Source organism: Prionailurus viverrinus, chromosome A3 (genome assembly GCF_022837055.1).
Source record: "Prionailurus viverrinus isolate Anna chromosome A3, UM_Priviv_1.0, whole genome shotgun sequence".
NCBI classification, from domain to species: Eukaryota; Metazoa; Chordata; class Mammalia; order Carnivora; family Felidae; genus Prionailurus; species Prionailurus viverrinus.
In genome coordinates, this window is record NC_062563.1 from 21,916,644 (window position 1) to 21,930,465 (window position 13,822).

The following is a 13,822-nucleotide window of genomic DNA, read 5'->3' on the forward strand; positions in this document are numbered from 1 at the left end:
TGTCTCTGGAGAGCTGATGTGATCAGAGAAGACACCGCTGCGGCTGGAAGTGACCACTGAAGGGACTCGTGTCACCTTCCCTTTAGCCACTCCGAGTTGGAAGGGACTGCGCAAAGTCCATTTGAGAAGGGACAGACAGGGACTCGCAAGCTTTCTAGCCGGGAGGGTGAGGAGTACAAAAGATCCCGTAGACAGTCACCACAAATCTACCAATCGCTGACAAGAAAATCCCCCAGACGACAGGACAAGTGTTAACTTCCGACAAGACAACTAAATTGGCCAATCAGCTCCGGTTTTGCTCCTCTCTCACCCACACCAGCTCCTCTGCCCCCTCCCAGCCCCCTCCCCACACTTTAAAACAACCATCCAACCATGTAAATTCCCCAGTGTAAGTGTCTGTTAGTCTCCAGCAGAACTGTCAATGCTCATAAATTCCTGGCCTTCCAGATTGCACTGCGGCTATTTACTGGGGGGAGGGATGCAGCAGCCACTAGACAATAGCAGGAAGAGATTGGCCGAGCAGTAACTACTCTGGTTACAGCATCGCAATTCATGGCAGCATTTTGCTGGGAGTGTGCATCATCAGGGAGGAGAAACATAAAAAGGGGAACCTGGGCTGTAAATAGTTTATTTCGGCAATTCCTGATGTTGGCTGAATCATACTTTAATACAGAAATACATGAAAGCACCACTCTGGCGGTGACATGTGTTGCCACCTCATTACTCTTTTCAAAAGGGTCTTCCATCAGAGAGACACCTCGCTACAAATTATAGTGAAGAAAACAAAACCCTCACGCCCAGACTTATTAATAGGCCAGAAGAAAATGGAACCACTAGGATTTAAGGAAGCAGAGAACCCATGCAACAGAGGCCATGGGTGATCTGGGGTCTCCGGGTTGTGTTTCCATGCAGAGAAAATAGGACGAAAAGAAAAAGCTAGCGCTCTTCTGCCTACGAGTCCGCTCCTCAACTGCACGTCTCAGTGTTTCACAGTAGCTCTCATTTCCCCCATTCCTTAGGTGCATCCTAACGCACCTGAAGTAGGCTGACTTCTCCAGGGCACCCTACCTTCGTGCTCCTTCTCGGTGGTTCCCACTTTCTTGATCTTCCTGGGAGATTTCATAAAGAGGGGAAAGATGGTCCGTAAGCCAAGAATATCAACAAACTTATGACAATTGTCTGTACCCTCGGGTCCAATCATGGCATGGTCCAGCACTTTCAGGGCACTGCTCCGGGAGATCTTCTTTTCTCTGGGAACAAAAGAGGTTTCACATAAGGCATGGGGATGTTCTAGTCTCAGAAAAAAAGGGGGTGGGGGGCGGATATACTGCAGTACCCATTATAAAGGGGGAAAAAAGAAAGAAAGAAAAAAACAAAACAACTTGAATGTCCACCAATGAGAAAATTATTGCATAATGGTAGATCTACACAGAATATTACACACTTGTTAATAATTACGAAAGTCTATAATAGGATGAACGGGTTCTTATGGTCAGAATGATAAGCACAAAAGGTAATATTCAAAATTCTATATGAGGCATTACCTCAATTATGTGAGAAATATGCATTAAAAAAGACTAGAAAGACATAGATCAAAATGCTAACAGAGGTTATTTCAGGGTGGTGGGATTATGAATCACATTATCCCTTTTTCTTTCTTTTTAACAGCTTTATCAAAATGTACTTCACCTACCATACAATTCACCTATTTAAAATGCACAATTCATTGAATTTTAGTATATTCACAGATACGTGCAACTATCACTACAGTCAATTAAAGAACATTTTTATTATCCCGACAAGAAATCCCCTACTCTTTAGCTGTCACCCCCCTACTCTCCCCATCCCACCCTAGCAACCACTGACCTACATTCTGTCTCTATGGTTTTGCCTATTCTGGACATTTCAAGTAAATGGTATCGTACAATAGGTGGCCTTTTGTAACTGGCTTCTTTCCCTCAGCACAACGTTTTCAAGATTCATCCGTGCTCTAGCGTCTGTCAGTATTTCATTCTTTTCTGTAGCTGAATAGTCCATTGCATGGATATGCCACAATTTGTCTATCTGTTCATCCACTGATGAACATTTGATGTGTTTATACCTTTTGGCTATTATGAATAGCGCTGCTAAAACAGTCCTGTACAAGTTTTTGAGTGGACATATGTTTCATTTCACTTGAGTGCATGTAAACCAAGCAGCAGAGTTGCTGGGGCATATGGTTAACTCTACGTTTAACCTTCTGAGGAACCATCAGACTTATCTCCACACTGGCTACACCATTTGACATTCCCACCAGCAGTTGTGTAAATGTTCTGACTTCTCCACATCCTCACCAACACTCGTCAGCTGACTTGTTGGTGCCAGCCATCCTCATTGGGTGAGAGATGGTACCTCATTGTGGTTTTAACTTGCGTTTCCCTGATAACTAATGCTGTCAGCATCTTTTCATGTGCTTACTCGGAATTTGTGTACCTTCTTCAGAGAAATGTCTATTCAGATCCTTTGGCCATTTTAAAATTAGCTTAATTATCTTTATTATTTAGTTGCAAGAGCTCTTTGTTCTGGAGATACAAGTCCCTTAACAGATATATGATTCGTAAATATTTTCTTCTATTCTAGGGGCTGCCTTTTCAACTTTCTTGATGGTATCCTCCGAAGGACACAGGTTTTCAATTTTGAGGATGTCCAATTTACCTGTTTTGTTGTTGTTGCCTGCACTTTTGGTGTCAGAGCTGATTCGATAGCATGAGGATTTATACCTATGTTTGCTTTTAAGGGTTTAGTAGTTTAAGTTCTGATATTTAGTTCTTTGACTCGTTTTCTGTTAATTTTTGTATGGAGTGTGAAGCAATGATACAACGTCATTTGCATGCGGACATCCAATGGTGCCAGCACCATTTGTTGAAGACTATTCTTTCCCCGTTCCAGGTTTTTGGCATTCTTATTGCAAATCAGCTGACCCCAGACACAGTTTTATTTTTGGATTCCGAATTATATTCTGTCAATTTACGTCAGTAACACACTGTCTTGATTACCACTGCTTTGTAGTAAGTTTTAAAATTGGGAATCCTACATTGTTCTTGTCTCGAGACCGTTTGGCTATTCTCGGTCCCTTGCAATCAACTCCATATGAATTTAAGGATCAGCTTATCAATTTCTACAATGACGTCAGCTGGCATTTTGATAGGGATTGTGCTGAATCCATATAACTTTTGGGGGAGTACTGCAATCTTTCATTTCTTAGCTCTTCCTTAATTCCTTTCAACAATGTTTTGTAGTTTTCAGGGTATAAATTTTGCACGCACTTCTCTTGTTAAATTTATTCCTAGGTATCATACTCTTGATGCTATTGTAAATGGAAGTATCTTCACAGTTTCACTTTCGGATTGCTCATTGCGAGTGGACAACTCATTTTTGTAAATTAATCTTTATATTATCCTGCAGCCTTGCTGAACTCACTTATTAGTCCTGATAATTTTTTGGTGGATTCTTTAGGATTGTCTACAGACAAGAGGACATCCTTTGTAAACAGAGAGAGTTTTACTTCCTCCTTTCCAATCTGGATGCCTTTTATTTCATTTCCTTGCCTAATTGCCCTGGCTAGAACCTCCAGTACGATGTTGAATGTAAGTGGTGAAGTGGTGTCTTGTTGCTGATCTTAGGGGGAAAGCATCCAGTCTTTTAGCATTCACTGTGATGTTAGCTGTGGATTTTTTGTAGCTGCTCTATATCAAAGGTTGGAGAAATTCCCTTCTATTCCTAGTTTAGGTATTTTTATCATGAAAGATGTTGGGTTTTGTCAAATGCTCTTTGCATCTTATTATTCCCTTTCCTGTTTTTCGTGTTTCTTTAATTTAGAAAAAATATTTTTTTTAACGTTTATTCATTTTTGAGAGACAGAGAGAGACAGAGCATGAGCAGGGAAGGGGCAGAGAGAGACGGAAACACAGAATCCAAAGCAGGCTCCAGGCTCTGAGCTGTCATAACAGAGCCTGATGCGGGGCTAGAACTCACGGACCACGGGATCACGACCTGAGCCAAAGTCAGACGCTCAACCGACTGAGCCACCCAGGCGCCCCATGTTTTTCGTGTTTCTTAATTAACATGCATTACTTTGAGAATTACAAAAGTTAAATTATTTTCAAGAAAAAAATACAAGTGATTTTCCCCCTCAAGTCCAAAGGTCATAAAATAATTATGCCACCGTCTACTGCTCTTGCAAATAGTTCTCTAAGGAGTATAATTTTCTATAACCTTCCAGTGTTTTCTTTAACACTCTATGAGATAGAGAGGAACAAGTCAGTCATTTCATATCTTGGTAATCAACCAAGTAAATCAACCAACCAATCCAATATTCAATATTTACTGAGCACGTACTCAGTACTGTGGAAGACACAAGAGAAAAACAAAAATTAAGACATGGCTTCTGCTTTCAAAAACATGTAAATCTATTTAGGGAGACTAAATTAATATGAAATAATCAGGCAAAAGCATAAGATGGCAAATAACTTTTTCCCCGTTCGATCTACAAACATTTATTGGATACCTCTCATGTGACTACGATAGACCAAGTCTCAGTCCTCATGGAGCTTACACTCTTACTGCAGGAGACATACGGAAAATCGAGGCACTTGACAGTGTTAGGTGTGATGGAAATAATGCAATGTAAAAGAATGAATGAATGGAGAGGATATTTTGAGTTAGGTTACTGCAGAAAGCCTCTTTAGGGGTAACATTTATATTGAGATCTGAGTGTTGACATGAATTGGTCTGGAACATTTTAGGGGCAAAACATTAAAGGCAGAAGGAACAACAGGTGCAAAATCCCTAAGGTGGAAATGGGCCGGCATGGTCAGAGAACAGACAGAAGACTGGCATTTTTGAAGCATAAAGGAACAGTATTCCTAGCTTAGATCTGAGGGGAAAACATGGGCCATATCAAAGGCCATGCCACCTTGGCTTGTATGGCACAATAAGGCCTCCAAGTAAAGAACTGGTTCTAGGAGTTAAGCAGATCAAATTCAATCATGTTTGTTCTGAGACTCTTATGTGTTAGTTACTTTAGAGGGAGAGAGAGATTAGGTACATCTGGGGGAGTATAGAAAAAACAGATATATATGTAAATATTTGAAAGCAGGTGAAAAAGTAAGGCGGGTGACTGTGGGTTACTCCTAGTAAAGCCTGGAGAAGAAAGTCCATCAGCTTGAGGAGAAAACAAGGGTAAACATTTTTCAAAATTATATTTGAAGAATATGGACAATTCAGTCATATTTTTAGGGTGTCAAGAAGCCAATGGTGATGAGGATACTAAAGATATAAAAGGGGAGAATGGACAGATGGAGCAAGGTCACTGTCAGGCAAGAGGAGGCAAGGCCTGACCAAAAAGGGCCCAAAGCCCTTCACCCAGTTTCTCACCTGAAAGCCAAAGAAAAGGAATTGGAAATAACCTCCCTTAAAGGAATCGGAAATAACTTCTCGTTGATAGTCTTTTGCAGAGGAAACACTATTAAGACATCGCATTATTTAAGTGCTAAAGATGACGAGGCACGCTTATCCTAGGTCAGACTAGCCAGCCCAAATTGGGTCCTGATGAGTTAAGAAAAGGAGAAGAGGTAAAAAGCTTGTTGACAGAGCCCCTTGGTGCTGGCCCATCCTGGCTTACCTGAGGCTGTTCCATTTCTAGCATTGAATGTACCACAGCCTGGGAAACCTCTCAGTCCCAGGCAAACCAAGACAGCTGGCCATCTTACTTGGTGCCTACCTCAAAAGACCAAGGATGTACTGTGAATACAGTACCCTTTATTCCCTACCTTTATTCCCCTGGCCACAGAATTAATCAAAACAACCCGCAGATACTCACAAGTGACGTTCAACACAACTACTGAGTTTAAAAGAAAAAAAATGGCTACCACTGAGCACGTGCCTTCACGCAGCGGGCACGACACTAGCTGCCAGGAATTATACACTCCTTGTCTTTAAGCAGTGTAAGGACAGTTACATAAAAGTAATTTCAAAAGCCCAAAGCAATAGAAACTAAGTCCAAGGAGGTGAAAGGTGGAGATAATTAACTTTATCTGGGAGAAGTCAGTGAAGGTGTCAAATGGACAGTAACATCTGAACGGAGTCTGAAGAACGAGCATCTGCCAGGCAGAGAAGGGCGTGCGGCGCCACCGGGGGCAGTGTGCGTAAAGAGCAGGCGCGAAGGTACGGTAGGCAGTAAGAGCGCGCCACGTAGGGGACCAGAGGTAGCTGTGAATGACCCGGGTTGGAAGAGGACGAAGGGGAGGCAGGCAGAGGTCGTGACAGGCCCTAGATGTGCTGCCGGGCCCCTGGGCTCCATGCCATAGATGTTGAGAAGCCATGAGATGTCGAAAACGAGGAGGACACTGGATGGATACGCTCTAGCAAGCTTACTCTGGCAGCAGTGTGATGAAGGGACCGGAGCGACAGAGCTTGGAGGCAGGGAGGTCAGTCAGGAGCCCACGACAAGCTAAGTGAAAAATGACAAAGAGCTCTGAGTACCGTAAAAAAGGCACGTTTGTGAGACTTGAAATCTTAAGTATCAGGAGCAGAGTAAGCAAGGTTCCAAATTCAGCAGGAAAGGGTTTTCTGCATCAAGCTGAGTCTATCAGGAAACGAGACAAATAACATATTTGTTTTCACTGTAGCTGGACTTAAGCACCCTACTTTACAAACTGAATCTGCAAAGGTCATGACTAGGGCAGATAATGATGTGAGCAGAAATTAGGAAACTGAGATATAACATCCTCATTGTTCAGTCACTCAGGAAAAGGCCTCTCGAAATGAATGATGGTCATGTTCCAGGGCACCTTCAGTTACCACGCAGCATACATTTAAACCATTTCACAAATAACACAGAATTGGTGGAAATACTAAAGGTAAAAAACTCTGATTCAGCCAAGCCTCGCTCTTTTTTCCTGCCTAAGCAAATTCAACAAACAAAAGATTTAAAAAGTAAAAGCCTTCTTCACACAGGCAGTGTGAGACACGTTTAAAGGGGGCAGTAATTGCATATTGATCACCATTTAGGCAAGCTGCGTGGAGGTGAACTTTGGAATATTCATTGGGCTTAAGTTCAGGCTTTTAGCAATCAATAGCTGTTTGGCCTGACTTTCTTGGGTTGACTTTATTTGAAATATTTATTCTACTGGAGGACAAGTAGTTTATCTTAGTCTTGTCTGGGTTCATCAGGTTGTCGATCACGCCAGGACCAAAGTGAAGGTTAGCCTCTGTAAAAGTGGGTGGTTGTGGGAAATGACAGAGTCATCCACGCTCCTCATTCTGCCAAAGTGAAGCTTCTGATGAGGAGGAAGGGATGGGGAGAGGGAAGTTTCCACTGTTGTTTTAATTAGCTTGTTCTTCTTCATTACACAAGAACGCTTTTGCAATGAACATTCATTCTGAGTATACTTTTTTCTGTTCATTTATTCTTTCATCAGATATTTCTGGGGTGCCTAACAGGCGCCAGATAGAAGTTGAGGACACAGAGGCAGGCCCAGCTCATGTTTGTGAGGCGCTCAGTTCACAGGTGACACAGATAGGCAGGCAACGGGTATACTGAGAAAAAGCCAAGCACCACAGTGGAGGTCTTATTCTACAAAATAGAATACGAACGCGGGAAGGAGGGCTGACTGTGTCTGAGTGGGGGAGGCCTCACAAAGGAGATGATGCCTGAACCGAGCTTCACTGCATGTCCTTCCCAGACACGCAAAAAGGGAGAGGGGATTTCAAGCAGCAGGAAACAACAGCACGCGCAAAGACACGCGTAAGCACGGACCATTCGGAGAAGTGGGGCACGGTGTGGCTGCAGTACAAACAGCAAGAGGGGCGGCAGCAAAATGTGTGTTAGATTACACTTGCCACACTGGATCGGGAGGGATTCGGTGTGGTATTCGGTGTGGCGGGGCGGGCGCAGAAGAAAGGGGGGAAACACGCCAGAGGCAGAGATGGGTAAAAAGGGCAAAGTACTAACAGACTAGGAGGGAAAAGGACTGAATTCAGATTGAACCTGAGGTACCTGTGAAACATGGCAGTGATGTCCAGCTCAAACTTACAGGTCTGAAGTCCAGGGATGATATTAAAAATAGGGGGAAATGTGGAAGAATTATTAAATCTATGGGCAGTGTCTAAAGCCATGGCATGAATAAGACTACCCGGAAAGGGTGCAGATAAAAGGGATCCAACCTTGGAGGAAAGTTACTTGCAGGACAAGTAAAAGAGTTGTAAACTCCACTCCCTCCCTAACCAAGAGACTGATGAATGGGGGGGGGCAAAAAGAGAGGTGACAGGCAGTCTTTAAAAGATACCGTGAACCACAAACTAATCCCGCAAGAAACTTGGATAATGCCATATGAAATCACTATTATTCGCTTTACAATACACATGCTAAAGTTCACTTCCTTTTAGCTCCCAAAATAGAAGATCGCTTTCCAGGATCCAGGATTTCTATGAATTACACCGTGACATCAAGGTAACTAAATTCATAGTTGCTCTCAAACTATAGTGCCAAAGAACACTGGTGCTCTGGGAGATGCTGAGATATTCTACCACTAAAATAGAATAAGGGTGGTCTTCTATGTTCTGGACACAGTTTTTACAATTTTCCATTTCAGTTCCCATCCATTTTTCATAAACTGCTGGTACCAGCCACTGCTTGACTGCCTGTGCCAGAAAACAAAACAAATATGTGGGAAACAGGGGTTAAGATTTTGGTTTGTAGCACTATGGTGGGCCAGTTATGCAGAGAAACCACTCACAGCAGAGCTGACGGTAAAGTAAGATGAACAATCAATGACCAAAACCTAGGGCTCTAAGGAGCACAGGCTGACAAACTTTCGGGAAAGGGCCAGACAGAAAATACTATAGGTTTCATGGGCCATTATGGTTTGTGTAGCATCTTTTTCTGGGTGTTTGTGTGTGTCTAAAAATATATACCACACTTTAAAGATATGAAAACCATTCTTAGCTTGCTGGTCACAGAAAAACAGACCTCAGCCAGATTTGTTCCGCAGGCCTTAGTTGCCAACCCCCAATAAAGAGGGTCAACAAAGCTCAAATCTGGTTCTTCAAAAAGACGAGTAAAATTGACAAAACTGTGGCAAGAGTGATCCAAAAAAAAAAAAAAAAAAAAAAAGAGAGAGAGAGAGAGAGAGAGAGAAAAGGCACACACACACAAAACAATAACAGGAATGAACTAAAGGGGAAAAAACTACAGGTACAACAGCTATTAAGACAACAGAAGGAAAAACTGCATGCCAAAAACTTGGAAAACAGGTGAAATGGATAAACTCCTAGAAAAATATGAATTCCCCCAAATGACTCAACAAAGTAAGAAAACCTGAATGGGTCTATAAGCAGTCAGAAAACTGAATCAGTCGTTTAAATCTTCTCTCAAAGAGGGGCGCCTGGGTGGCGCAGTCGGTTAAGCGTCCGACTTCAGCCAGGTCACGATCTCGCGGTCCGGGAGTTCGAGCCCCGCGTCAGGCTCTGGGCTGATGGCTCAGAGCCTGGAGCCTGTTTCCGATTCTGTGTCTCCCTCTCTCTCTGCCCCTCGCCCGTTCATGCTCTGTCTCTCTCTGTCCCAAAAATAAATAAACGTTGAAAAAAAAAAATTAAAAAAAAAAAAAAATCTTCTCTCAAAGAAAACTTAAAGTCCAGAAGCAATCACTATCAAGTTCTACCAAACATTCAAGAGGGAAATAATTCCAGTATTGCTTAAACTCCTACAGAACACAGAAAAATAAGGAACATTAATTATTCAGCTCATTTAATAAAGCTCAAACAAACAAAAAACAACCTCTGACACCAAAACCTTCCTGAGAGTAAACTTACAGGCCAATCTCACTCAGGTATAGATATAAAATTCCTAAATAAAATACAGAATCCTAGAGAACATTAAAAAAAGATGGGCCTCTTCCAGGAATGCAAGGTTAGTTCAACATCAGAAAACCCATTCATTTTCCCTCTATTAGCATTAAAAAAACCATCTCGATAAATGCAGAAAAAGCATTTGATAAAACTGATTGATCAATTATATAAGATCTGTGACATCAGAAAGAGAATAAATTTCCTTAATCTGATAAATGCTATCCCCCCCAAAACTCAAAACAAACATTATACTCAATAAAATATATTCCTTTTAACAGCAGGAGTAAGACAAGTTTACCCTTGATCACTGCTGCTTCCTATTCAACACTGCATTAGAAGTCATAGCTAGTAATTTTTTTAAAAAGTGTTTATTTACTTTTGAGAGAGAGAGGGAAACACAGAGACGCAGGGCTCAAACTCACACACTGTGAGATCATGGCCTGAGCCGAAATCAAAAGTTGGACGCTTAACCCACCGAGCCACTCAGGCACCCCATAGCTATTAAAATTTAAACACACACACACACACACACACACACACACACACACACACACACACACATTAAAATGAAATGTGATAGAAAATAATCTTGTTCCCACCTATTAACTTTCTACTCCCTAAAAGAGGCAAACAGCCAGAGGTTTGCTACTAAAGGTTTAACAACTAGCTCCCCAGGAAAAAAGTGCTGATTTGTTGTATTTTCCTACTTACATGGGTATAAATACTCCCACCATAGCTGATTTCAAGTTACCAATGCGATACCACTAAACATGGTATTGGAAAGAGAGATGTATAGTCAGCTTTCATGACCTTATATGAGCTAACTCAAACATATCACTGCTTATACATCCATCCGCCCACTATAGACATCAAGGTTGGCCATGTGACTTTATGGCCAATAAAATGTTAAGTATAAGTAACATATGTGCTTTTAGAAGAGAAGTTTTAAGATTTATTGCATTAGTCAGTCTTTTCTCTCTGCCACAAGAAAGTCACGTCCCACTGAACACTGTTCCTTTAGCATGAATCCCAAAATAAAGACGTGAAGCAGAGCTTCAGATGGCCAGGGATGGATGTATCGGGAGTGAAAAGTAAACATCTGTCACTGAAAGTCCTTGAGGCTTCAGAGTTGTTACTGCAACAAAATTGGACTGATACGTGACATAGCAAAGTTGCTTAATGTAAGATCAATATGTAAAAGTTAATTGTATTACTGTCCATTAGCACTAAATAGTATGAAAATGTATGTTAGAGAGTATTTTTTTTTTTAATTTTTTTTTTCAACGTTTATTTATTTTTGGGACAGAGAGAGACAGAGCATGAACGGGCGAGGGGCAGAGAGAGAGGGAGACACAGAATCGGAAACAGGCTCCAGGCTCGGAGCCATCAGCCCAGAGCCTGACGCGGGGCTCGAACTCCCGGACCGCGAGATCGTGACCTGGCTGAGGTCGGACGCTTAACCGACTGCGCCACCCAGGCGCCCCGAGAGTATTTTTTAAAATATAGAATATGCTCTTGCCTTCCACTTTGGGCCAAGATGGAGTAACAGGGACTAAATTTATATCTCCTCTCACGCCCAAAACAAAGGACGAAACATAAAACAACGGTTTTTGGACACTTGACATCAGGTAGCACCAAGACAGTGATTCCTGAGACAGGGAAACACATGCCATGAGCCCAACTAGCTGCTTGGAGAGTTTCCAGGCCTCCAAGCAGGGAGGAGACATAGTGCAGAGGAGGGCAGACCGATGAAGGGGAGTCCATAGGGCAGAGTACCAGACCAAGAGCTGCACAGGGGTCTGCAGAGGACCCTCTCTGAGTCCTCAGTTGAGTACTTACTAGAAATGCATGTGAGGAAACTAACCAAGGCTGCAGGAAGGAATCACCTAGAAGAAGAAGGGGCAAACAATGCCCAGAACTCACCGAGGGCCAGGAATAGTTTGTGTTCCCAACAGCTGGAGTGAAAAAACTTTCTGAATTCACGGTGCATCAGGTAGAGCACTAAGGAGGGCACGGTTTCAGTCCTTCAGTCCTGAGGCAAAATCAGCCACAGACTAAAGGCTAGTCTGGTCCCACCTAACAGAGCTTAAGAGTAGGCCTCCGAAGGAGCAAACTACTCCCAGTAACTTACCTGTATCCTAGAACAAAGCTCAAAAATATTTATAAGGAGACACACCCACACACCCCGCATCCAATGAGGTAAAAGTCACAATATCTTAATTTCAGAAAACAATTAACAGGCATTTAAAGAGGCAGGAAAATATTAACTATAAAGAGGAGAAAAATAATAAAAATAACAATGGTGACAGAATCAGAAGACAAGGACATTAAAAGTTATTATAACTATACTTGATTTAGTCAAGGTAGAAAAAAGCTTCAGTATGCTAACTAGAAACAGGGAAGATATCTAGAGAAGAAAAATACAATGTCTGGTGAAAAATACATGGGATGAGAATAAGTGCAGAAGAAAAGAGTGAGCTTGAACACATAACAATAGAAACTACCTAAAATAAAACACGGAAAGAAAAAACAGACTGGAAAAAATTAATAGATTACCAGGGAATTGTGGTTGGATAACTTTAAACAGCCTGATATACATGTAACTGGAGTTTCTGAAAGGAGGATGGGGCAGAAAAAAAAGTATCTGAAAATACAATGATTGAAAGATTTCCACATTTGATGAAAACAATACACCCACAGATCCAAGAAGAGCCCAAACACAAGAGACAAGAAGAAAACTACATCAAGGTACATCATAACCAAACTATTCAAAATCAGGGAGAAAAGATCCTAGAAACATCCAGAAAAAAGGGACACGTTACATACAGAAGAACTAATACATAAGGATGCCAGCAGACGTCTCACTGCAAACCAAGCAATCCAGCAGACAGTGAAGCAACACTCTTAAGAGAATTGAAAGAACTCCCACCTCCCCACCCAGTAACAAAGAATGCTATACCTGGTGAAGATATCATTTAAAGGAGAAGGCAAATATTTTTTCAGACATACCCAAGTTGACAAAAGTCATCACCAACAGACCAGCAGTACAAGATGTGTTGAAGGAAATCGTTTGGGAAGAAAGAAACTGATACCAGATGGAAATCTGGATCTACAGAAGAATGAAGAACACTGGCAATGGCTAATATGTTCATAAAAGTAAAATACTTTTTTCTTACTTTAAAAAAATCTCTTTGAAACATGATTGATTATTGATGGGGCACGTGGGTGGCTCACAAGGTTAAGCGTCCAACTCTTGATTTCAGCTCGGGTCATGATCTCTTGGTTTGTGAGATCGGGCCCCACATTGGGCTCTGGGGTGTCAGTGCTTGGGATTCTCTCTCTCCCTCTCTCTGCCCCTCCCCTGCTTTTGTGTGTGTGTGCATGTGCGTGTGCACGCTCTCTCGCAAAAAAATAAACATTAAAAAAGACATAATTGATTATTTAAACACAAGATAAACAATATGTATCAGAATTTATAACATATGTAAAAGTAAAATATATGACAACAAAAACATAAAAACCAGGAGGGAGAAATGAAAGTTTACTGTTGCAAAGTCCTTACACTACAGATGAAATAGTATACACTACTTGAAGATGGGCCGTGATAAGATGTATACCATCAATTTGAAAACCACTAAAAAAGCAAAGAGAAAGAGCTAAGAAGCCACCTAAGAAAATAACATGGGATAAAAAATGTTAACCTAAAAGAAGGCAGATGAAGCAAAAATGGGACCAAAAAAGAGATGAGAAAAATAGAACAACCTGCAAGAGGGTATAAACTCAATCAGAAACCACCATATCAAGGGTCACATTAAATGTAAATGGCATAAACATTTCGATTAAATGGCAGCAATTATTATGGGGTAAATAAAGAAGACTCCAATATATAATGCTCACAAAAACCCCCACATCTTAAATATAAAGACACAGGGGT

At 41.6% G+C, this 13,822-nt stretch overlaps 1 protein-coding gene across 2 annotated transcripts in view; it reads right to left on the reverse strand.

The window, feature by feature from the left end:
- CTNNBL1 (catenin beta like 1) overlaps nucleotides 1-13,822 on the reverse strand; it is a 162,308-nt gene that overhangs the window by 61,040 nt on the left and 87,446 nt on the right. Inside the window, exon 11 of one of the 2 annotated variants that reach the window (XM_047851349.1) lies at nucleotides 1,186-1,250. In XM_047851349.1, the coding sequence (XP_047707305.1) occupies nucleotides 1,186-1,250 (65 nt within the window). Of the gene's footprint in view, nucleotides 1-1,068; nucleotides 1,251-13,822 lie in introns of both variants that reach the window. The other variant, XM_047851348.1, reaches the window with a different exon arrangement.